Genomic DNA, 24,511 nt, shown 5'->3' with positions numbered 1-24,511 from the left:
CATTAATCCTCCTTATTTGTATATGCACATTATGCTGCAAAAATGCCATCACACTTCCATAATTACATCCATATATAATGCCAATAGGAGACATTCACTGGACCTGTTTGGTATAGTTGAGGTATAGGATCCATGGTGAGGACCATCTCTACCAAACATTCCGCTGCCAGGTGTGAAAATATACACAGCTGGGCTGCATTCAAGTAATTGCTGCCCTACTGGATGCATTATGGTTTTACATTTTCCCTTGATTGCGACTTTGATTTGGCCACTGTGTTTATAGTCCCTGGTATTCTCAGAACAAATGAAATCGCTTTAATTTCTGTCTTGCTATGTTTTTCATACTGATGCTGCAGTTAAGCCCTAAAAACCGGCTGCATGTAGTGTTGTGAATAAAATGTAATCTGTGTCAATCTTGACGATGAAAAGAGATCTAATGAGAAAACTGTGAGAGAACGATTGCATAATATAAATGCATAAGCTGCCAGTTGGGACAATTACTGCTAATCAATGAATTTTAACAACCTTCAATCTGCACCCGCATCAGGTGAAGCACATTTTCCAGTTATTTTAATACATTCTGATTTTTTTTTTCCCCTCTTTTTCTTACTTTTATAGGTGTTTCTTAAAGAATATGAAGATTGCAGGGCTTTTTATTATTGTAGTTGCCTGCTCTGTGAGTATACAATTTGGATACATTTACTCTAAAGTAAAAGCATGGGTGGTGGTTTATGATTGTATATATATATTTCTTTTCACTTTGTGGTGGTCTAATTTTCTGTAGACTTTTGTTAGGCTATATTTAAAATGCTGCTGTCACTATACATACATATTTTAATCTATTCCAAATAATTTAGCCACAGAACTCATCTGTAGAAATAACTTGCAAACCTGGCCATTGGTGTGGAATGTACCATTTCATAATTGCATCCGTTTTAAAACTATTAATGATAAAAGCTGAAAGTAAGGGACAACTGGGGTATAGCATTTAACTGTGCAGGAAAAATTAAATCTGGTCTCTGAAATGGCACTTAATGTTTTCATTGCTTCTTGGGTAACACACTGACATGGAGAACAACAAAATATGGCTTCTATTGGACCATTTAAAGGGACACTCTAGGCACAATGCATTGATCCATTGATCACCATCTCTCCATTCAGTGTTTGTATTTTCCAACGGCTTAACAGTCAACGAGGGTCATCTTTGCTGCTTGGTTTAGAGCTTCAACCGTCTGAGCAATGATGTACATCAGTGATTGACTGAGATTGTCAGTTGACTGTTTTCAGCCTATCACAGCTATGAATTGGTATGACTATGGTGGAATGTATACTGTCTGTGGTGGGCCCTGCTGCTGGCTGCCAAGGAACCTTATTTAACCATTCTAAAATAGTTTAATAGTAAATGAAGAGATGTTGCCAGGAGAGTGAAGTCCCTCAAATGTATTCCTATTAAGTTAAAATCTGAAAGGCTAAAATAGTTGATATGGGGATATTTAACTCTGCTGTATTTGCATTTGCCTCTTTACACTACCTGTTAGAAGCTTTTTTTTATTTTTGAGCCCCTCCCTTTTTATTTGTGTATAATAATTTCGTTTTTGTTTTTTGTTTTTTCTTCTCCAGATGAGTGACTTTTTTTGTGCAAGCATACTTTACCTTAGGGCAAAATAGACCTCATATTGGGATTTAGCCTTAATTCTGCAATTTGAATTTGTTTGCTAGAATTTAACTTTATGGAATGAAACCCCAAATAATAAAACCAGTAGTTTATCATTATTTGATTCATAACTGACCCCATCTTTGTTTTTGTACAAGAGTGCTTGTCTGAGCAACGTCTAATACAGCAATTCTATACTACAATGAATACAGCTTGCTAAAAAGAACATCGTAGACTTTTACATTTTTTGTAATTTTTTTTTTAAGTTTTTATTTTTTATAGTCCTGATGTCTGGGTGGAATTCAGCACTTACAAGTATGCTTTGTGTTGAGAGATAATACAAAGTTTGTCTTGACTCCTGCTGCATCTAATTTCATTCTGCAGAAGTGTGGATTACATCCTGCTTATACTGAGAAGATTACTTTAGAATAAAATTAATTTTCTGTGCATAAATAATTGCGTGTTTATCATATTGCTGCAGGTTCTATTTAGCACTTACTCTGATAAAAGCAATCCTTGGCAGATGCTGGCCCTGTCGTCTATGGAAAACTATTGTATCCTTTTGTCAGCTGTCCTGTTCTTTCATTATAGAGTGCAATGAAGTTTGATTTAAGGTGATATTAAATGGTTTTACTGCTACAAGAAGTGTGACAGTCAGTGATTCATTTCCTAGTGGTCTGTGATTATTCTCCTGCAGAATTAATTTTAAAGTGGAAAATTACTTTAAAAAGAAAAGAGTCCCTCTGGGATCTCTACAAAATGATATTACACTGTTGAAGCTTGATTTCTCGAAATGGGCTTTTCATTGCAAAAAAAGAAACTGCTAAATATACAGTGTGTGTCTTGCAAATTATTTGAATGGATTTCTCTCAAATGACAAATTTTCTTTCGATGTACTTAAATATAGATAATTACAAACCAATCATTATGATACTTAACTGTAGTCATAATAACACTTCAAAGTAATGACCGCTCTTACTATTTTATAAGCATTTCCCCTTATTCGTGCGTTTGTATAATATATATAAATAAAACGTGTGTATAATTTCTTGTGTCTATATATGTAATATTTAATATGTAAATAAATGAAAACAAGCATTCTGTGTTTTATTTTTTATTATTTTTAACAACAAGATGTTGCTTTAATGTGCATAGTAGAAAGTACGTATCCATGTCAAAGTCTACATGTAGGGGTTTTTCATGAGCAATCTGTGGCTTTAATTATTATGTGCAATAAAGATAGGGACCAAAGCACACAGTTTCTATGGAAATTGGAATTCTTGAGCTTTGGGTCACAGGGATGTTGATAGCATAAGATCAAGCAACGTTTAGGCCAATTTAATCTAGTGACGCAGTGGTACTGTTGTGTAAATGAACTTAAACTGGGCACAATGACCCCTTCATTGATCTGGAGTCCACACGGTGTCTGGAGTCTGTATGTGCAGCGTTTAGTTACGAAAGGCTGCACAAATTGAGTTTCCTCTCCTTGCTGCTGTAGGTGCAAATCAAACCTATGGGAGCATTGTTGTGGACTCATAACCAGCCTGCAACAAGTGTTCTGGTCTGCCTATTGATGTTACACGTATTGGACATGTGTTGTCATTCACGCATGCTCCCAACAGATGTCCTATGGCTGGACAGGTCCCCCATCTTCCTCTATGCTACCCATGTCCTCCCTGTCCACAGCTAGAGGGCGTGATGTCGGCAAAGGATGATCAGGCTAAGGAAGGACTTGGACTGTGTGCTGGAACAGAGGTATGTTGCATATTTTAAAGTTTGGGTGGTTAGGCAAAACCAGTGTTTTCTTGTTGGAGTAACCCTTTAAAAATGAGATTGCACGTACTTGCCACAGCCAGGTGGCAAATCAAGCACTCCTTCAGCAGGTGTGGACGCAGAGTAAAATATCACTGTTGATCTCTGCCTGAGGCCTGGATAGGGTTTTATCTTTGTATTTTTTTCTGCAACCTTGAAACTTTGTGACCATAAATCTGTATGCAGCAGTTTATATATAACAAAAGGCTGGATGTGGAAGTAAGAGAGGGGAAAAAAAACAAACTTGTGCCCACTTACAGATTGCTAGGTATCTCTTGTACTACATTTTTCCATAGATCTTGCCTGGATTTTTTTTTTTTTTTTTTTTTTTAAACAATGCTCAATTACGTTGCTGGGAACACTTTCACTCTCTTGGACATGTGCATGGTTATGCCTCCTGCATAAATTCTTGTTCTAGTTACAATGCAGTGCAAATGTATTTGGACAGTGACACGAGAAAGCTATCCATATCTTCTATGTTCTTTATATCATATATTTCACTCACCCTTATTCCTTGCCTTTTAAATAAACACTTCATCTCTATTTGTAAAAAAAAATCAGTCTTTTCTCACGTAATGCTATTTCATCGCACCATGGGAGATGAAAAATAAAATAGAAATTTTACAGTGATAAAAGAGAAGAGAATTACTGAACTTTTAAAATCGGTAAGTGAAAAAGTGGCTTCCAGACCCAACTCTCTTTTGGTTTTTACTAGTATTTCAAAGGAACTGTTGAATAATACATTTTGTAAACGAGCGGGCATTAGGAACAGTTTGGTTTTAAAAAATAAATTGTGAAATGCATGCAGACTTCCATTATCCTCATCTTTGCTATCCTGGATGCAAATTACTCTGCCTTCGCTGTAAAAATGTAAGCATTATGACCTGTGCTTAAACCTACCCTGTTAAGTATTGGTTAATGGATTTAAAATTCCTGTTATAGAAATACATTGCTTATTGGAAATGATGTTCAATTTCTGTGTATCATAAAATCTGTGTGTTTTAGTCTCTCTTCCTTGCCAGATGTGACAGAAGTGTTTTGTTCACAATTTGTATTCATTAATATCCATGAATGTCTGTTGTGACACTGTAGCAGCCTTTCATCTTGCTAAATCTTTGCATGTAGCTAGAGTTAATTGGCTTCCATTTTGTTGTCCGCATGTGTTAAGTAGCACAGTTATTTCTTTTTGGTTTATCGTGGAGCAAAGAAATACAGTTAAGTGAATAGATATACTGACATATTTATATTATTGTGACTATATCCATCAAGAGAAAATTGTGTGACTTGACTGATAAAATTACTTAGTGACTGAATGACGTTCACACAGATATTATTGGTTTTATGTAAATATTGTACACCATGCACTGGTGAGACAAAAATGTGGCCTGTGCATTTACAGGGTTACTATAACCTTTTGGAGTGGGGGGAGGCCATTTCTGTGTAAAATGTCCTATTGACCTGGTTCCAATAAAACCTGAACACTTTTTTTTTTTCTTTGAGGGAGAGTGGGATTTAAGACAGCGTCCCCTAGTAGTGATGTTGCGAACATAAAATTTTCAGTTAGCAAACGGCGAACGCGAACTAACGCAAATGTTCGCGAACCGGGCGAACCGCCATAGACTTCAATGGGCAGGCGAATTTTAAAACCCACAGGGACTCTTTCTGGCCACAATAATGATGGAAAAGTTGTTTCAAGGGGACGAACACCTGGACTGTGGCATGCCGGAGGGGGATCCATGGCAAAACTCCCATGGCAAATTACATAGTTGATGCAGAGTCTGGTTTTAATCCATAAAGGGCATAAATCACCTAACATTCCTAAATTGTTTGGAATAAAGTGCTTTAAAACATCAGGTATGATGTTGTATCGATCAGGTGGTGTAAGGGTTACGCCCGCTTCACAGTGACAGACCAAACTCCCCGTTTAACGCACCGCAAACAGTCCATTTGCACAACGGCAAACTCCCCATTTGCACAAGCTTGGATACCAAGCTAGCCGTGTCCCGTTCCTTGTCCTCACTGATGTCATTGAAGGTCTCTCTTCCTCCACCCAGGAAGCGGGAGATGGAAAAAGATGCTTGGTCGGTCCTCCTACTTCAAATTTGGGGCACTGCACGTGCAATCTAATGTGCCACCAGATAGGAATGGTGTGTTAAGTAGTCCCCCTCATCAGGCCTTATTTAGTCGAATGTATCGCCCACTGACAGTCCCTTCGGGATCCATCCCTCATTCATCTTAATAAAGGTGAGGTAATCTAGACTTTTTTGACCTAGGCGACTTCTCTTCTCAGTGACAATACCTCCTGCTGCACTGAAGGTGCTTTCTGACAGGACACTTGAAGCGGGGCAGGCCAGAAGTTCTATCGCAAATTGGGATAGTTCAGGCCACAGGTCAAGCCTGCACACCCAGTAGTCAAGGGGTTCATCGCTCCTCAGAGTGTCGATATCTGCAGTTAAGGAGAGGTAGTCTACCTGTCGGTCGAGTCGTTCTCTGAGGGTGGATCCCGAAGGGCTGTGGCGATGCGTAGGACTTAAAAAGCTCTGCATGTCCTCCATCAACAACACGTCTGTAAAGCGTCCTGTCCTTGCCGTCGTGGTCGTGGGAGGAGGAGGATTACTTTCACCTCTTCCCCTGTTAGATTCCCGTAGTGCTGTGACATCACCCTTATATGCTGTGTAAAGCATACTTTTTAATTGATTTTGGAACTGCTGCATCCTATCCGACTTGCCGTAATTCGTAACATTTCAGGCACTTTCTACTTATACCGGGGGTCTAGTAGCGTGGACACCCAGTACAGGTCGTTCTCTTTCAGCCTTTTTCTCTGAGGGTCCCTCAACAGGCAGGACAGCATGAAAGACCCCATTTGCACAAGGTTGGATGTCGAGCTACTCATGTCCTGTTCCTCGTCCTCCGTGATCTCTCTGAAGGTATGTTCTTCACCCCCAGCCACGTACAACACCACGGGTACCAGATAGGTGACAACAAGCACCCTGGGATGCCTGTTGTGGTTGGTCTTCCTCCTCCTCCTCAAAGTCACATTCCTCCTCTGACTCCTCTTCCTCACAATCCTGTTCCAGCATTGCCGCAGGTCCAGCAAGCGATGCTGATAAGGCTGTTTCTGGTGGTGATGGTGACCACAACTCTTCCTCTTCACGCTCATCTACGGCCTGATCCAGCACTCTTTGCAAGGCATGCTCCAGGAAGAAAACAAATGGTATGATGTCGCTGATGGTGCCTTCGCTGCGACTGACTAGGTTTGTCACCTCCTCAAAAGGATGCATGAGCCTGCAGGCATTGCGCATGAGCGTCCAATAACGTGGCAAAAAAATTCCCAGCTCCGCAGAGGCTGTCCTAGCACCCCGGTCATACAAATACTCGTTAACAGCTTTTTCTTGTTGGAGCAGGAGGTCGAACATTAGGAGTGTTGAATTCCAACGTGTCGGGCTGTCGCAAATCAAGCGCCTCACTGGCATGTTTCGCCGCTGGATATCGGAAAAGTGCGCCATGGCCATGTAGGAACGCCTGAAATGGCCACACACCTTCCTGGCCTGCTTAAGGACATCCTGTAAGCCTGGGTACTTATGCACAAAGCGTTGTACGATCAGATTACACACATGTGCCATGCACGGTACATGTGTCAACTTGCCGCCAACAAATTTCTTCCGTTGTCACAAACCACTTTGCCGATCTCCAGTTGGTGCGGAGTCAGCCACTGATCCACCTGTGCGTTCAGGGCGGACAGGAGTGCTGGTCCGGTGTGACTCTCTGCTTTCAGGCAAGTCAACCCCAAGACGGCGTGACACTGACGTATCCGGGATGTGGAACAGTACCTGGGGAGCTGGGGGGTGCCGTTGATGTGGAGCAAGACGCAGCAGCAGAAGTGGACTCAGCCGAGGAGGTTATGGAAGAGGATGGAGGAGGAGTAGAGGAGGTGGCAGCAGGCCTGCCTGCAAGTCGTGGCGGTGTCACCAACTCCTCTGCAGCCGTCAGCAGGTTTACCCAATGTGCAGTGTAGGTGATATACCTGCCCTGACCATGCTTTGCAGACCAGGTATCAGTGGTCAGATGGACCCTTGCCCCAACACTGTGTGCCAGACATGCCATTACTTCCTTTTGCACAATCGAGTACAGGTTGGGGAGTGCCTTTTGTGCAAGGAAATTTCGGCCGGGTACCCTCCACTGCTGTGTCCCAATAGCTCCAAATTTTTTGAACGCCTCAGACTCCACCAGCTTGTATGGTAAAAGCTGACGGGCTAAGAGTTCAGTCAAGCCAGCTGTCAGACGCCGGGCAAGGGGGTGACTTTGTGACATTGGCTTCTTACGCTCAAACATGTCCTTGACAGACACCTGACTGTGGGCAGACGAGCAGGAACTGCTCAAGGCGAGAGACGGAGGGGCGGATAGTTGAGAGGGGGCAAGGAGGACAGCAGTGGTTAACGTGGCTAAAGATGCTGGACACGGAAGAGGATGGCGGCTTTGAGTTTGTGTGCTGCTTGTACTCATGTGTTGATCCCATAGGCGTTTGTGGTGCGATCATGTGCCTTCGCAAAGCAGTTGTACCTAGGTGGGTGTTGGACTTCCCACGACTCAGTTTCTTTTGGCACAGGTTGCAAATGGCATCGCTGTCGTCAGAGGCAGACACACAAAAAAAATGCCACACTGCTGAGCTCTGCAATGACTGCATTCTGGTGGTGGCAACAGCATGCGTTGATTGGCGTGCTGTCTGGCTGACCCCGGGTGCTGATGCATGCTGTCTGACTGTGCCACTAGCTCCTTGCGATGACCTCCCCCTGATTCCAACTCGTCTCCTCCTACTCCTCTCTGTCTCCCCATCTGAACTGTTCTTCTTCTCTTCTAGCGGGCACCCACGTGACATCCACGGACGCATCGTCCTCATCAACCACTTGTATCTGACAACTCGGCAAAGGAAGCAGCAGTGGGTACAACATCATCATCATCACACCGTACGTGTGTAATGCTGCCTGACTGAGATATATCCCTGTTATCCACATCCTCTGGCAATAATGGTTGCGCATCACTCATTTCTTCCAACTGATGTGTAAATAACTCCTCTGACATACCAAGTGAAGCGGCTGTGGTGCTAGTGTTGGTGTTGGCAGGCGGGCAAGTGGTAACTTGAGAGGTGCCCGAAGCTAAGCTGGAGGAGGATGGTGCGTCGAGGTTCCGAGCGGAAGCTGTAGAAGATTGGGTTTCCTGTGTTAGCCAGTCAACTATGTCCTCAGAACTTTTCAAGTTCAAGGTATGTGGCCTCTGAACACTGGCCATTATTCTAGGGCCAAAGGGAATCACAGAACCATGACAACGACGGCCCCTGCGCGGTGTCCTGCCTCTGCCTGTCTTTTTTTTTTTTCTTCGATTTAGTGGTACTATGCGTGCAAGCGACTGTGACAACAGATATGAGTGGCACTGGTGTGACACTGTGCCCTGGCAGGCCCTGAAACGCACACTCGTAAAGGAAACTGACTGCTATTATATTACAGTCCAAAAAGTATATATTTTTTTTTAAATACAAGCTATTGGGACACCAGTGAGTGAGTGGTGGCACTGGGCAAGTGGGCACAGTATATGCTGTGAGCCTGACACACAGGCTGGCAGGCAGGCAACTGAAATTACATTACACAGAAAAAAAAAAAGCAGACTGATGTTCTAGCCCTAAAAAGGGCTTTTTGGGGTGCTGTCCTTACAGCAGAGATCAGATGAGTCCTTCAGGACTGTAGTGGACACTGAATACACTAGCCTAGCTATCAATTTCCCTATCAAATCAGCAGCAGCTACACTGTCCCTACTCTCACTAAGAATGCAGCTTCACAATGAATGTAAAATGGATGCTATCCAGGAGGTGGGACGATCTGCTGCTGATTGGCTGAATGTGTCTGCTGACTGTGAGGTACAGGCAGGGTCTAAGTTTACTTAATGATGACTAATAGGGGGCGGACCGAACAGTGCATGTGTTCACCGTCCTGGCGAACGCGAACAAGCGATGTTCGCCAGGACTATTCACTAGCGAACAGTTCGGGACATCACTATCCCCTAGCAGTGCACGCTGACGACAGACTTTAAACATGCACACAGTTGACATTAAGCAGTCTGGAAAAGACTTCCGGGCTACCAATGTCACCTGTTCTGGGTGTACAACTAGCGACCAGCACACAATTACTAATATCTCTGTATGTGCAGTTTCTGCTTGAAACACTGAACATACAAACTCCTACCACCATGACCGTGTCAAATCATTGAAGTGGTCATGGTGGTTGGAGTAACCTATTATAGGCAGAATAGCCCGATATGAGGAGTTTGTGGCCAGAGAGTTTGCCTTCCCAAAGTGAGCATATCAATTTGCCCCTACACAGCAGCCCATGCACAGAACCCTGCTTAAAAACTCATAGAGGAAATATTATGTCATTAGAGCAATGCCAGCACACTTAAAGGAACACTACTCCAAGCACCATAACTTTTACAGTGTGCTGTATTGGTTATGGTGCCAAAAGTGCCTTGGTGTCCACCACCACATGTAAGGAGTCAAGCCATTTGTTTTAAGGCTGATTGGACAACTTACTTGGGGTTTGCCAGGTGCTGGTCATTACCTCCAGTGAGAGCCAGAAGCTCTTGCCAGGAACTTGCCAGGAACTTCTGTTAGCGTTTCTGAGCTAAACTGTGCATGGGCAGCTCATTACATTAGAACATCGGGGATGGCTTTCAGACCATGAACTAAGCCCTGCCAGCATACCTCCATTTCTTCAGCATTTAGAGGACCGGGAGTGAGCATCTACTAAGCAAGTAAATTTGAGGACTTAACGCACCATAATGTCATTGAGTTAAAGTGAATATAGTGCCTACGGTATTCCTTTAAATCATAACAGGAGTACACAATTTGTGATTGCATAAATGAGAGGAAAGGATCATGGGCATGAAATGTTTCCAAGATCATATGATTTCCCAAGGATCTTGCCTCACTGAATAGATTCTGCTGCCTTGAGGCTCCTTAGCCATGATCTCTGAACAATATGTCCAAACACCTCATGCTTTCCTCGTGCTGCTCTTTCCACTTCACTCTCCTCCTTCTCATGTCCTTTTCCCTTACAGTTTCAACTTCCATCTAAAATGTTACAACTGTTTCAACCCTCAGGCTGGATTCCAATACCGTGTGTTCCACCTCTGAGACCCATTATTACTTCTAGCACTTGTGTGGAGGAACATTACACTAAATATGTAGGCTCTGAGTTGATGACTCTTTAAAGTTTCTGAACTGATAGCATCCTTTGCTATTGATGTATTTAGTTTAATATATTTTTTTTTGGTTTAAAAAAAAAAAAAAATACTAGTGGAATATCTCTAGGTGTGCTGATTGTCCTTATCACACAATTCATGCAAGTAATTTTTTTTCCTCTTCTGAATGCATTTATTGACTTTCATAAACTAAGCCTTTGAACAGTGTGAACAATTGGGAATATTTTTTTTTTTTTTTTTTAGGTGCATGAATGAGTCAATAGAGCTGTTGGATATCTTTATTACACATGTGAGCTGAAGGACTCACAGAGAATATGTTGCTAAACCATTTAAAATGCATATTAATTGAACATGTGTGTAAAGATTTAAAGGGGAAATTGGCTTATACTTTTTGCAATCAAATTGCTGAGAAATGTTATGCTGCATATATGCTGTAATGGGGAACTTTTGTACCGCTTTACAATGCTTTTCTTTAAAGTATGCAAACCACATATACAACTTGCAGTAAAAATCACTTTTATTTCCTCAAGAAAAGGTAAAATCATACATATTATGACAAAACACAAATGATCATAGTGACATGGCTTACATCGTACTCCATGGTAATACGTTTAACAAAAAGCCTACCTGTGAGAAAAAAAACACTAATATTTCAGCATCCACAGATGCCTTTTGTCAAGGGGCAAGTAACTTGTTAATCCTTAACATGCTTCTACCAGCTATGAATCTTACAGATTTTAAGGACTCTGCCCTTCTAAAGTTGTCAGTTGATGGGCCATTTGCAGGAGAATTGCTTGATCGAAGAAATGAAGAATACATTCTCGTTCAGATTTCACAAATTGACGATCCGATTTCCAGAAGGCGACGCCCTTCGCAGGTAATCCTTGATGACTCATTTAAAAACATTTTGTGTTTATGTACCATTTTGACACAAAGTATTGTTTTAAGGCTGTGGTGTTTAGGTGATATTTTTTACTTTCTGCATTCATTTTATAAATATTATTGTAACAGGTTTTGTACCTGAGCCCTGGTAACGATTTATATTGGTCTCTAGTTTGACAGGGGACTTGGAATGCTGTAGAAAGTAACCTCTCTTTAGGGGGTGCAGAATTCATTTTAATTATATGGCATAATCCAAAAAAGGACAGTTTTCATTTTCTACCCACTGCACAGTAGAGTGACCTGGCTCTAGAATGTATAGAGTTACTTGGTATCCCTTACTGGAGCACTACCGCTGTTTCTGGCCAGCCCCCACTACCCTGATGTATTTAAACATAACTCTGTCATGCAGGGCCAGATTAAGAGCCCAGTGGGCCTGATGCTGAAAATTATGATGGGCCTAATTACAGAATATAATCGACAAAACCACTAAAACAGTCATACCTCCCAATCGTCATCTCTATCTGATGGAGATGGTGTTGGAGGGAAACTCAAAGGATGCAGCCATACGAAAACACATACTCTATGCTATTCTCTCTCTAACTTATGCTTTCATCTTCCAAGTAAATCTATACCCCCTAACAGCAGTGTCCAGTGAAACAGGAAGCCAATGGGTGGGGTAAAAGGGTGGGCCACTGATGCGAATCACATGACCAGAACTGCCAAAAGGGCGAACATGCCCAAAAAGGGGGGCATGTCTGTCCAAAGACTTGGAAGGCCAGCCTGGCATCAGTGTCCCTATGTATCACAGTGTCAGTGTCCCCATGTCGCCCAATGTCTGTGTCCTCATTTCTCCCAGTGTACCCATGTCTCAGTGTTTCCTGTGTCACTAGGATACTAGGGGACACAGACATGAGGACACAGACATTTGGGGACACTGGGAAACTAGGGGACACAGACACTAGGGACACTGGCTGGGAGACATGGAGACACTGTCTCTGTGTCCCCATGTCTCTGTGTCCCCATGTTTCCCTGCTGCCTTTCTGCCCCATCCTTCGCTTCCCTGAGCTGTAGTCTCTCTGCAGGCTGGGAGCAGCTGTCTGAACTCTCTGTGCTGTGTAGCTGCTCCCCTGCGGATCAGTGAGTAGAGAGACAGGGAAGGATATGCTGTAACTTCCTATCCATGTCTCTCTCCTACTGGCTGGTGCTGGTATTGCAGAGTAATTTCCATTTATACTGAGAAAAATATCTGCATTTGTATTGCCTGTATTACTGCAATAACAGCACCGACAGGCAGCCTCAAATACCGTCTGTGCCGGTAAAATACCAGTCAGGTTGGAAACCGAAGAGTTTTTTTAAATGGGCCTGGAGCTGCAGCTCCATCAGCCCCTATGTTAATCCGGCCCTGCTATCATCCATTTGCCTTTGCATTTTGCCCAGAAATCTTGCACCCCAAGTTTGCCTGCTGATTTAGCTCCTGCCTTGTTTGTTGGGGCACGCCAGTGCCATTGGAGCCAACCAGCACTTCCATACCCCATTTATTGTATATTATACAGTTTCAAGCTACCAGATCCCTCGGCCGTCAATCAGGTTGTCAGTTAAGCCTTTATGTAAATTGTAAAGCTTCTGACTTCTGTAATATCTGTTCCAACTACAGGTTCTGGTAATGTGGTAAACCAAAAATGAAAGCTCAAACACACAAGATACTTTAACTGTGTTAGAAACCTAAGGATCTCTAGCAAGAAATACATCAGCAATCAGTGGCGGAACAAAAGTAGAGGGCCCTGGTGCAATTTTTTCTTTTTTTTGGCCCCCATCACAAGTATGGAAAAAGGTTAGATCCCCATCTGTCAAACAGCTCCCACAATGCTTTGCCACCTGGGGGATCTACCATTTGTTAATCATTGCAGGGTTTTACTGAACAGTGTTTGCATGTTTGAATGCAAGTATAGAGTATGTGTGTAATAATGAACACAGGGGTGTATTTGTATCTAGTGTTGGAGTTTGAATGCTGAGATGTATACACTTATGCTCTGACGCGCGCACACACACACACACACACACACACACTGATACAGACACATACGTTGCAGAATGTTGGTGCTATACAAATAATAAAAAATAATACACATTTGCTGATACAAAAGTACGTGCATGCAGATACACACCCTAAAACACACAAATGCATATAAATGCACACACACAGTGACACGCATATAAATGCACACACACACACACAACCAGGGGGCACAGATAACAGATGCACGCAGTTAAGACATAGGTACACAGTTAAAACACCCACACACATATTGCACCGATAAAACATACACACCTAACACATAAACTGATCACACATATATACATGGATAACACATGAACACAGTTAAGACACGCACAACATATACAAAAACACCTGCACAAGCATATGAAAAGCATAAATCACACACATTAATACACACACACACACACACAGACCTATACGTTCAAAAATGACATATTTTTTTTAGCCCACCCCTGATTACCTTTATTGTGAAGGAGGGTGACTTCCCTGGGATCCAGTGGCTTTTGGCTGAGTATGATGGGAGTCTGAGCCAGGTTTTGCCAGGTCATGGCTTCCACACTCCCTCCTCTCCATTCTTGAGCGGTCTCCCTCTCCTGTGCGGCTCCTTTGTACACTGGGAGGAAGGGACTTGTGTTCACTTCCTCTTTCCTCCCAGCACTGCGGCTTCTTACAGACCAGTGGTCGCGCTGTTAAATGGACACTCCAGGCACCCAGACCACTTCTGCCCATTGCTGTGGTCTGGGTGACAACTCCCACCACCCTTAACCCTGCAAGTGTAATTATTGCAGTTTTTTATTTTTATAAACTGCAATAATTACCTTGCAGGGTTAAGTCCTACTCTAGTGGCTGTCTATCTAAACAAAAAAAAAATCAACAAATATTAAAATAAAGACATCAATAGCAAAGGATACTATCAGTTCAGAAACTTTAAAGATCCATCAATCAGACGGCAACTAGAGGGACTTCTGTGTTCTTGGAACACAAAGGGGTTTTAAACTATGCTGGACGTCATTACCCTATGCATGAGGACCTCCAGCGTCGCCGGAATCCCCTTAGGAAAGCCTTGAATAATGCTTTCCTATAGGGAGGTCTAATGCGTGTACGTGGCCATTGCCGCGCATGCGCATTAGGTCTCCCCCCACTGACGTAGGAGGAGCCTGACCCAGCACCGAGGGACATCGGCGCTGGATTTATGTAAATCACTGAAGGGGATTTAACCTTCAGCAACATGGGAAGGAGGGTGGTAGGGAGGGGGGCACTGCAGGGTCCTGCAGTGCCAGGAAAACTGATGGCGCCTGACTGAGCTCCTGATCAAAAATGGTAATCGGGTGGCCCGACGTGCAGGCGGGACCCGGTGCAGCCTGTAGTTATGCTACTGTCGGCAACCTACCAAACACAGTAGGAAATGATAGACCTATGTATTACTGGACCTTGGAGCGATCTGCGCTAAAGAGCTGATGTAACCCTAGCGGGTAAACTAAAATAATCAAGTGTGCGTTAAAATACAAGCTGGATAAGGGAAGGCAGAAGTCTGCAAACAAAATAATCAAATCCGTCTAAACCAAGTCTAATCAACATGATTAAATGCACTTATGGGTCTGGTACTAAGGCAGGGCCCTGGTTCTAAGACTAGTGGGCTTTAAATAGGACTAGGCCCTTGTCACATTTGTGTCAATGTGCAATGAACAAGACTGTAGCTAATATAACAACGTTTGTGGTCAAGTCATTTTAGGAATGACTCCAGAATGATGTAAGTGTGACTGAGTGAAAATGAGGCTGCGTCTGAATGGTTGAGATGGAGTTGATATTAACACTGGCATAAGCACCTGGATGGTTAAAACTTTATTTTTTTTTTTTTTATATATAGCTAGTTTGTTCCATTTTGTGCCTTTCCCTTGAAATGGCCTAGGGGACATAGAACCCTGCTATGATCTATTTTTCCATGGACTCCTTTACTGTGCACGCTCACATTTACTGTCCCAGCACTTCTGTGAAAGTTCTAGTTGGCAAAACTGCAGATACGAAAGGAACAGAGACACAGGGTAAAACTGGAATGGTAGTCCTAACGTGAAATTAAAAGTAAAAAAAAAGTATATGAATAAGGGGTGATTAATTTAAGAATGCTGAAAGGGGATCAGTAAGAAAGTGAACTATGGACTTATTGTGCACCCTCAAGGAGTTTGCTTCTCTATAGAGAAAATACATTTTATTTTGTGCACTATGTTGCAGCAAATCCTGTGGCTAGGGCACAAATTACTCAGACAAGGCAAACTGTTTTTAAGAGGTGCGTATATACCCCAGAAAGTTTTCCTCTGCAAAAAAAATAAGAAAAGAGATCCTCCTTTAAAACATTTAACTTTCCTACACTGTCACAAAATGAGGTAATCGGATCCAATGTTGCCACAACCTCTGCTGCACAGTGGAGAATGTAATCGATAGATGTCATTATATGGAAGGATATGAAAGCATCACTGAGAAGTGCACTTGATTCCTTTCTGCTACGTTTTTTTTTTTTTTTTTTCAAAGACGCCCCGATTGCTTTTTCAAAGCTATTGTGTCCATAATTTTTCCATTTGCACTAGGTAAGGGGCTTTATATAGAGTTAAACACCCAACAACATGGAATTATTTTTTTTTTCAGATGTCCCCCCCCCCTATCTCAAAAATAAAATGTCAACCATCACACAAGGTTGGGTTTAGATTTTAGGTGTGCATTTATTTGATGCATATCTGTATCATTCCATGAAAAGTTTAATTCATTTGAATAGTTGTTCTATGTAGAAGGGGATACATGTAGTAAAGTTTGAGGATATAGAAGGGCAAGTAATAATTATTCTAAATGTTTAATTACCCTATGTATATAACCAATACGTTAATGTATTATTAGCTGAATAACATTTGGATAACATACTGCAAAATAAAATTTTAAGAGAATTAACATGAAATAATGTTAAAACCATTTAATAACCATATTTAAATATAAATATTTAAATGTAAAATCTCTGTTGGATGTTACTTGGTAAGCCAAAGAGCTTTCCGTCCATGCAGAATGCTAGCATATGCGTAGATAAAATCGGAGTCTATTAGGAATTTACCAATACTATTGCATGATTTCAACTCAGACTTGCATCCATTATACAATTCAGCAAGTGTCACCAAGCTAAGCTCATGTTAACGCAAGCAAAATAGACACTAAATAACCGGAGGGATAAAAGCATAGGGCATCGGTCTTTATATAATTGGGTGGACAGCTAACTGTGGCCAGCAGAGTAACACTACCTAAAAGAAAATGTCATAATTGATACTTAGAGTTGTCATTGCATAATTATAACATGCCATGATAATATTGCTTGAAAAATTTTGCACAGTGCCACTAATTGAAGGGGGTGGGCAATTCCATGTCCATCCGCTTGGTATAATTATTTAGTCCCCATCCACTGCTAATGGGTGGGGTGCTGAGGGGGGTGGGGGCAATTGGTCCCTTCCTCCCTTCTCCCTCCCCCCCAAAAAAAAAGTTTCACTCTTTTATGAGTGCCAGCTACTGAGGAAGCTCATACAAGAGTGAAACGCGTTAAGCTGGATTTTGGACTTTTATACTTGGACTTTTTTCATTTTAATTTGTTTTTTTATTGGTTAAGCATTGTTTTTATTTTTATATACCAATAAATTACTTTTTATATTTATTCATATTAGTCCAAAAAGTCCTTTCTAGCCTTCAGGAACCTCATGTGGGGAATGCTATCCCAACAAAATTATCATACTGCCAAATTAACCTTAGAGCCTGGAATGCTTCAGGTGAGCACAACCATTATCACCAATATTATATCCATCTTCCATACAGTACTACACATCTGGTTTATTTCATTTTTGCTCTATATCCCAAGAGGAATACCGTTTGAAACAAAGGGGTGTGTTGCTGCCTTAAAAGCAAAAAGGAGTCACTTACGGAGCCAATACCATATAGGTTCCAGTCCATGTGAGTGGTTCTAGCAATTTGTCACTATCACCCACCTTTATTCTGTAAACCATCTGCACTATATTTTCTTTTTGCTGTTTTGTATGTACATTTAGTTATATATTTTCAAGATTGTCACTGTATTGGAGGGGTGAGTGTACCCCCTTACTATTTATACCTATTATAGAGCTCCACTTGTTGGTATATAGCCTATACCTCTCTTTTTTTGAATATTTACACACGTCTTGGTTTCATAGTAATTGAAACTTCCCTAAATTAATTTGGAATTGAGTGAATAACCCTGTGCTACAGTTGGGAATCAAATAGCCCTGTACTGAATAGGGCAAAACCATTTGCTGATGTACAGTGCCAATCTGACTGCAAAATCCATACAGAATGTAAAAAATCTATTTTGCAAACAAAGTTTTAAAGAAGGCTGAATTTAGTCAAGAGTTCAGCCTGAGCAAAGCTGCTGTAAAGCAGAATTGATGACCTGGATTGTTAAAATCCCCACCCAAAGATCAAAACTATTTGCGCACTAGTGCTAATGTGTAGAACTTGCCTTGGTGATGCACCATATCTTTGCGCCACTGTGAGGTTTTACAGTATCAATGAATGCATTTTAAACCTTGTCTTTTAATAATTGAATATTGATGTCTTCTACTATCTTTCAGGTTATTCACAACTGGACATTGCCGTTGAGTTCACAAAGAAAGGAACACGTTGTCAGACAAAAAACATTTGAAATTCTGAACAGGTTAGTTTATTAAACATTTATTTAGATTTATTAAGATTTATTAAGATTTTCAAATATTTAAAACCACTGCAGATTGAGAATTTAAAATGTAGTTAATGTTTACAATCCAGCTTTGTCATACCTTTGACTTTGGAATGGTATAGTGTCAATCTGGTTCACAGAATTAATATACTGGAAAAGTAGATTTTTAGTTTAATTTCCGATTTTGTTGGTAAAATTAATTGTTCTAATAAAACAGCCATTTGATTTTGCCATGGTTCCCACAAGCCAGACAGGATTCTAAAAGGATATGAAATATTACAATTATAAGATGATAAATGGTGATAAAGATGACAATCCAGATAGGGAAAGGAAGAGTGATCCCACCCATCCATCCTCCAAATAAAGGTCTGCTTATAGTGGTGGCAAAACACATGGGCACGAAAGAGCACTTTTTTTTTCTTGTCAAATATATTTTATTAGAGAGGTGCTTTTTTTTTTGTTTTTTTTCTTCATATTGTAATAAACCATGAACAATAGTAAGATACAATAAATGTTAATGGGATGGGGAAACTTGGTGAAAATGGGTGTGTATATGTATATATGTATATATGTGTATATATATATATATATGTGTGTGTGTGTATATATATATATATATATATATCTGTACATCAAAATAAAGAATAAAACATTACTTTAAATAATATATATATATATATATATATATATATATATATATATATATATATATATATGTTTATATATATATATATATATACTATCAATAATCACATTATGTAAACCTAGCAAATAAATGATACATAACTATTTACAAACAATACATTTTCTTCCCAGGTATTCCAGTAGTATAATAACTTATCCTCATAAGGGGGATGATGCAAATATTTTTTTTTTTTTTAATGAATCACTTTATCAATAGCTTCTGATCTCATCACTAGCAAAGTATAATTGAATCACTAGATGAATTGTGGTTTTGTTGTTGTAGGCTCTTTCTTTTAGCTTTTGTTTGCTCAACTTCCTGGCTGCCAAATGGTGAATATCATGATCCTCCTATTTGTCCTCCGGGAGGCATAACCACCTAGCAAAGCTAGTGGGTATGCGGCAGTCTCCCGGAGTCAAATGCCAGAGCTGAAAAGGCTCGCGCTGTGCATCTGCACAGCAACAGCCTTTCAGCCAATCAGGTAATCAGGAGAGCCGTGCTGAGCGCGGGATTCCTGATTACCTCAGATTTTTAAAATGGCATCATTGATGGAGGACTCTATTTCTGTGTCTGCCACAGATTTAGTGGATGCCTCTCTTAAAGGCAGCCCCATCAATGTTAGAAAGCTCCATAAAAGAGCTTTCCTTGCCAGGGAACTTTCCTCTTCATCATCTGAGGAGGATTTGGTCCCAGTTTTAAATAAAAAACATAAAGGAAGACAGCTGGTCTCTTCCGACAGTTCCTCCTCTGAGGAAAACTTCTCCGCTTCTCCTTCCCCTCATACTCGTTTGAGTAAAAGAAAATTTAAAGGGACAGGACCCCAAAAAAGGAATAGTGTGTTTCCCTCGTTTGAGCACCAGAAACACCTTCCAGAGGAAAAGGGCAAATCTCGTTGGAGGTTAGATAGTCCCTCTCCTTCCTCTTCTAGAGCGTTCGCTCACTCTTCCTCCCAAAGCCGTCCCAGTTCCAGATACGGCTCTCCAGAAATAGACTGGGAATCCGAGGAAGTGGTTCGTTCAGCGGCTTCCACTGAGAGAGGGAAGCTAAGCAACGTTCAGATGGCCAGAGTAAGTCTCCTAGGAAAGACTCTCCCATCAAAATTATTTCACTCCAGATGGGCTATGGAGCACGACTCTGAGGTTAGAGATTTTGCTAAACTAGCCTTCAGATCTCCCTTGGTTAAGGAAGATGATCTTCTCCTCAGGAACCACATCGGTATCCCGGACATTCAGGCTTTAATGGCCCCAGAGGTAGACCCTGCGCTGTTATCCATCACAGGGAGCAGCGTATCCTCTGATCCCACAGACCAGACTTTTCGCAATATACAGTTTAAAATTGCTGATGCTGTGGGCCCGCTATTACTGATGCTGGATAAGGCAGAAAAGGAAGGCAATGTCCAGAAACCTTCCACTTCATCTCTGTTAGCATCTAAGATGGCCCTTTTAAAAGCGTCTGGCAGGGCAGTGGTAATTATCGGCCAAGCCTTTAATTATATATCGAACATCCGCAGATCACGCTGGCTCCATGCAGCTGGTCTGTCCGACCTAGCCCCCAAATCGCATGAGTTCCCAAATTTGGAGGATTCTCACCTATTCGGTCCCTCGTTCATTCAGGAGGTTAAAGGCCGTTACAAGGCAAGGAGATCCTTTTCAGAGCTCAAGAAGACTGTCCCTGGCTACAAAAAGCCCTTTCGGACAGAGGGTCGCCCCTATAGGGCTGCAGGAGCGTCCCGAGAAGCCTCTCACCAGGCCCAGTACCGCCACTACAGTGGAAGACATAAGCTCCCAGGCGGTGGCAGAGGAGCGCATTCCAGAGGCGGTTCAGCCTCCAAAAGAAAACCCATGCATTCAAGTAAGTGTGCCTCCTCATATGCCACTAAATTGGAAGGATATTTCCTCAGACAAATGGGTCCTAAAGATTTTTCAAAGGGGTTTACAACTCCCCCTTTTAAGGTTCCCAGTCCAGAAGTTTGCACCCCTCAGAGAGGTGAACCCAGTGCTAGATGCCTCCCTTTCCTTAGCTTTAAGTCAAGGGAAAATAGAGTTGGCAGACACGTCTATTACAGGATGGGTCAGCCCATTGTTCCCAATACCAAATTCAGACGGTTCCTGGAGACCGGTCCTAAACGTGAGGCCTCTGAACGCTTTCATCAAAAGGAAAAGGTTCAGGATGGAGGGTTTATCAGATCTTCCAGGCTTAGTACAGAAAGCCTTTTTCTGCATAAAGTTAGACCTAAAAGATGCCTTCCATTCAGTCCCCATAGCCAAGAAACACAGGCGTTTTCTCAGGTTTCAGTGGAAAGGGAAAGTGTGGCAGTGGACCGTTTTGGTGTTTGGCCTATCCAACGCACCATACACATTCTCCAGAATTATGAAATCAGTGATAGCTCATGTCAGACTAAAAGGTTTCATGTGTCTATACTATCTAGACGACATCCTGCTCATGCATCCAGATGGGGAAGCCCTTGCTTCTCAAAGGGATTACCTTGCTTCCCTTTTACAAGACCTAGGATTTGTAGTAAACCTACAGAAATCAGTCCTAATTCCCACTCAAAGCATCCTCTTTCTGGGTTTCATACTGAACACCAGGACTATGTCTCTTGGAATCCCTCGAGACAAATGGGACAAACTACTGGTACATCTCAACTCATCTCTCAGGCACCAGAGTTGGTCCTTGAGAGACCTAGCAAAGATTATCGGGAAATTAATAGCTTTAACACCAGCATACAACAATTCCCCCTTACTTTGCAGAAGAAGTCAGCTGTTTTTAGGGAACCGACTAAGACAGGGTGGCCATTGGGAATCAAAATTTGTTCTCCCCAAGAAGGTCAGAGAAGAACTGAAGTCCATTTTGGAGTTAGAAATTCCACTTCCTCGTCCACTGTTAGAGCAGCCTGCGACAGTCACTCTGACGTCAGACGCCTCAAGTCACGGTTGGGGTGCGTTTACATCCCAGAACGCCATAAGGGGAATCTGGTCAGACCAAGAGAGTCACCTCCATATAAACATTTTGGAGTTACGAGCTATAAAATTAGCTCTCAAGGGCCTAGTTCCTCTAAACCAGTCACCGATGTTGGTAAAAGTCCATTCGGACAACAGGACAGCGGTGGCTTATATAAACCACAGAGGGGGTACAAGATCAAGGGGTCTTTGCTTAGAGGCTCTAGATCTTTGGTCCTGGGCCTTAGCAAACAACGTTCAGGTCTTCGCAGAATATGTTCCGGGAGAGGCGAACGAGCTTGCAGACTCTCTCTCTCGCCAAAGTCTGTCCCTGGCAACGATTCAATTAAAGATTGCTCTTTTCCAACGGATAGAAAGCAATTTTGGCCAGAGACAGGTAGATCTGTTTGCATCCCAAACATCTGCTCAAACCCCCAGGTTCGTCTCCCGAACCTGGACAAAGGGAGCTTGGAAAATGGACGCAATGTCTTTCCAATGGACGGATGTTCCAGCCCCTTATGCTTTTCCCCCCTCCATCTTTACTGATGAAAGTGCTGGAGAAGATCCGCAGGGACAGGGTGCAGAGCTTAGTTCTCGTTTATCCAGTATGGACCTCCAGACCCTGGTATCCCTTGATCCACCAGTTAGTCAAGGGAATCAAGATCCCATTAGGCATGACAGTGGACTGCTTTCAGGGAACCAGCGATCTTCTGCTCAAGCTCCCGCAGCTAATGTGGATCGCAGCCCTGGTAGGCTGTTAACACATCCCCTTTTATCGGATCAGGTCTTGGATATTATTAACTCATCTTTAAGACGTAGAACTAGGGTAAGATATAGAAAGATGATCGAGGAATTCAAAGAATGGGAGGTTTCTTTTCTGTCTAACACACAAGGATCTGATACCATTCCTTTGGCGTTAGAATTTCTTACCCTTAAGTTCCATTCTGGTTTATCTGTCAGTTCAATCAAGACCTACGGATCTGCCTTAAACTTCCTGATCCCCAACCTTACTCAGGATGCCCTGTATTTGAGATTACTAAAAGGGTTAGCCGTCTGCCGCCCATATACCCCACGCTACACATCTACTTGGGATGTAGATGTCTTATTAAATTTCCTTAAGTCTTTGGATAATGCTAAAATTGATTTAAGATGGACTGCTATTAAGTTGGCTTCTCTGCTGTCCTTGGCCCTGGCAGCTAGAGGAGCAGAGTTAACTCAAATCCATATTTCAGAACCTTGGTTGTCCAGGACCCCGGGAGGTTTCCATATTATACTAAAAGGCAGACAAAAAACATCCCATTTTTCTCCTGGTCCGGTAGAACTGGACTTGGTCCAAGATTCTTCCGATCCAGGCTTATGTTTAGTCAGTTTGTTACAATCGTACCTTCAACTTTCTGCTGTATTTAGAAATGATATCAGTCAATTATTCATTACATCAAGGAATCCCTTTCGTCCAGCCAAGGTTAATACAATTAGAGGCTGGATACTTTCCGCCATGTCTACGGCTGGAATTGATGTTTCAGTGTTCAAAAGCCATTCAATTAGGGGAGCCTCGGCTACTAAAGCAGCAGGAAAGGGCCTTCCTCTCCCTACTATCTTAAAAGCTGCAAGATGGTTGTCCAGTAAAACCTTTGTTAGATTTTACTGGAGGCCATCAGAAGTTGAACGCCTTCAGTTTCTTAGGACCACCACCAGGTGTGTGCTATTCTACCCACTAGCTTTGCTAGGTGGTTATGCCTCCCGGAGGACAAATCAGAGTTTGCAGGAATCTATGATCTGCAAACTTTCTTTGTCTTAGGGATGAGCATAACCACCTAGCAATAGCGCCCGTCCCACCCTCCTCCAAGTTAAGAGTTTTGCCTGCTGGTGGTAGTTTGCTTTCTAAAACATAAGGTTATCTGGTGCTTATTCAACATTTGATAACCGTTCTCTGTTTTGTTTTTTACAGACTTTAGCCGTACTCCAAGACCGGACCAACAAACCAAAGATCCACCTAAATAGGAGAAGTGGATGCAAGTAGTCTCGTCGGTTCAATATTCGCATGGACTCCCTGCATAAAGAATATGTTTGCTGAGACTTGTTTCAACATTTCTCTTCTCTTTTATTGAACTTATTTCGTTGCAATTTGTTGAATGTTTCCACTATTCATTTGTTACTCTCCTTTGGCATACATTGTTGCCTTGTTTTTCAGTTCAGCTGTTTTATACAAAGTTTCAAGTCTATCTTGTATGTCTTCATGATTTATTAAATATTTTCTTGTTCCCCTGTACTATTGGCATCTTGAACTGTTTTATTTGCGTTTAGACGTTTAAATATATTCCCGTACACTGTCGGAAATATTTATCCTTAGTACTTCGTGGGATGTGCTAACCATCCGCAGTTTCCCAATTTTAAAAATCTGAGGTAATCAGGAATCCCGCGCTCAGCACGGCTCTCCTGATTACCTGATTGGCTGAAAGGCTGTTGCTGTGCAGATGCACAGCGCGAGCCTTTTCAGCTCTGG

The 24,511-nt window shown here is 42.0% G+C and overlaps 1 protein-coding gene across 2 annotated transcripts in view; it reads left to right on the top strand.

Annotated features, from left to right (window-relative positions):
• OCA2 (OCA2 melanosomal transmembrane protein) overlaps window positions 1-24,511 on the top strand; it is a 300,931-nt gene that overhangs the window by 122,876 nt on the left and 153,544 nt on the right. For both annotated transcript variants that reach the window (XM_063459252.1, XM_063459243.1), the window contains exons 5-8: window positions 619-676; window positions 2,136-2,208; window positions 11,434-11,591; window positions 18,284-18,366. In XM_063459252.1, the coding sequence (XP_063315322.1) occupies window positions 619-676; window positions 2,136-2,208; window positions 11,434-11,591; window positions 18,284-18,366 (372 nt within the window). The remainder of the gene's footprint in view (window positions 1-618; window positions 677-2,135; window positions 2,209-11,433; window positions 11,592-18,283; window positions 18,367-24,511) is intronic.

This window comes from Pelobates fuscus, chromosome 1, assembly GCF_036172605.1.
Source record: "Pelobates fuscus isolate aPelFus1 chromosome 1, aPelFus1.pri, whole genome shotgun sequence".
Classification (NCBI taxonomy): domain Eukaryota; kingdom Metazoa; phylum Chordata; class Amphibia; order Anura; family Pelobatidae; genus Pelobates; species Pelobates fuscus.
Note: the sequence above shows the minus strand (reverse complement) of the source record. Positions and strands in the feature narration are given on the sequence as shown.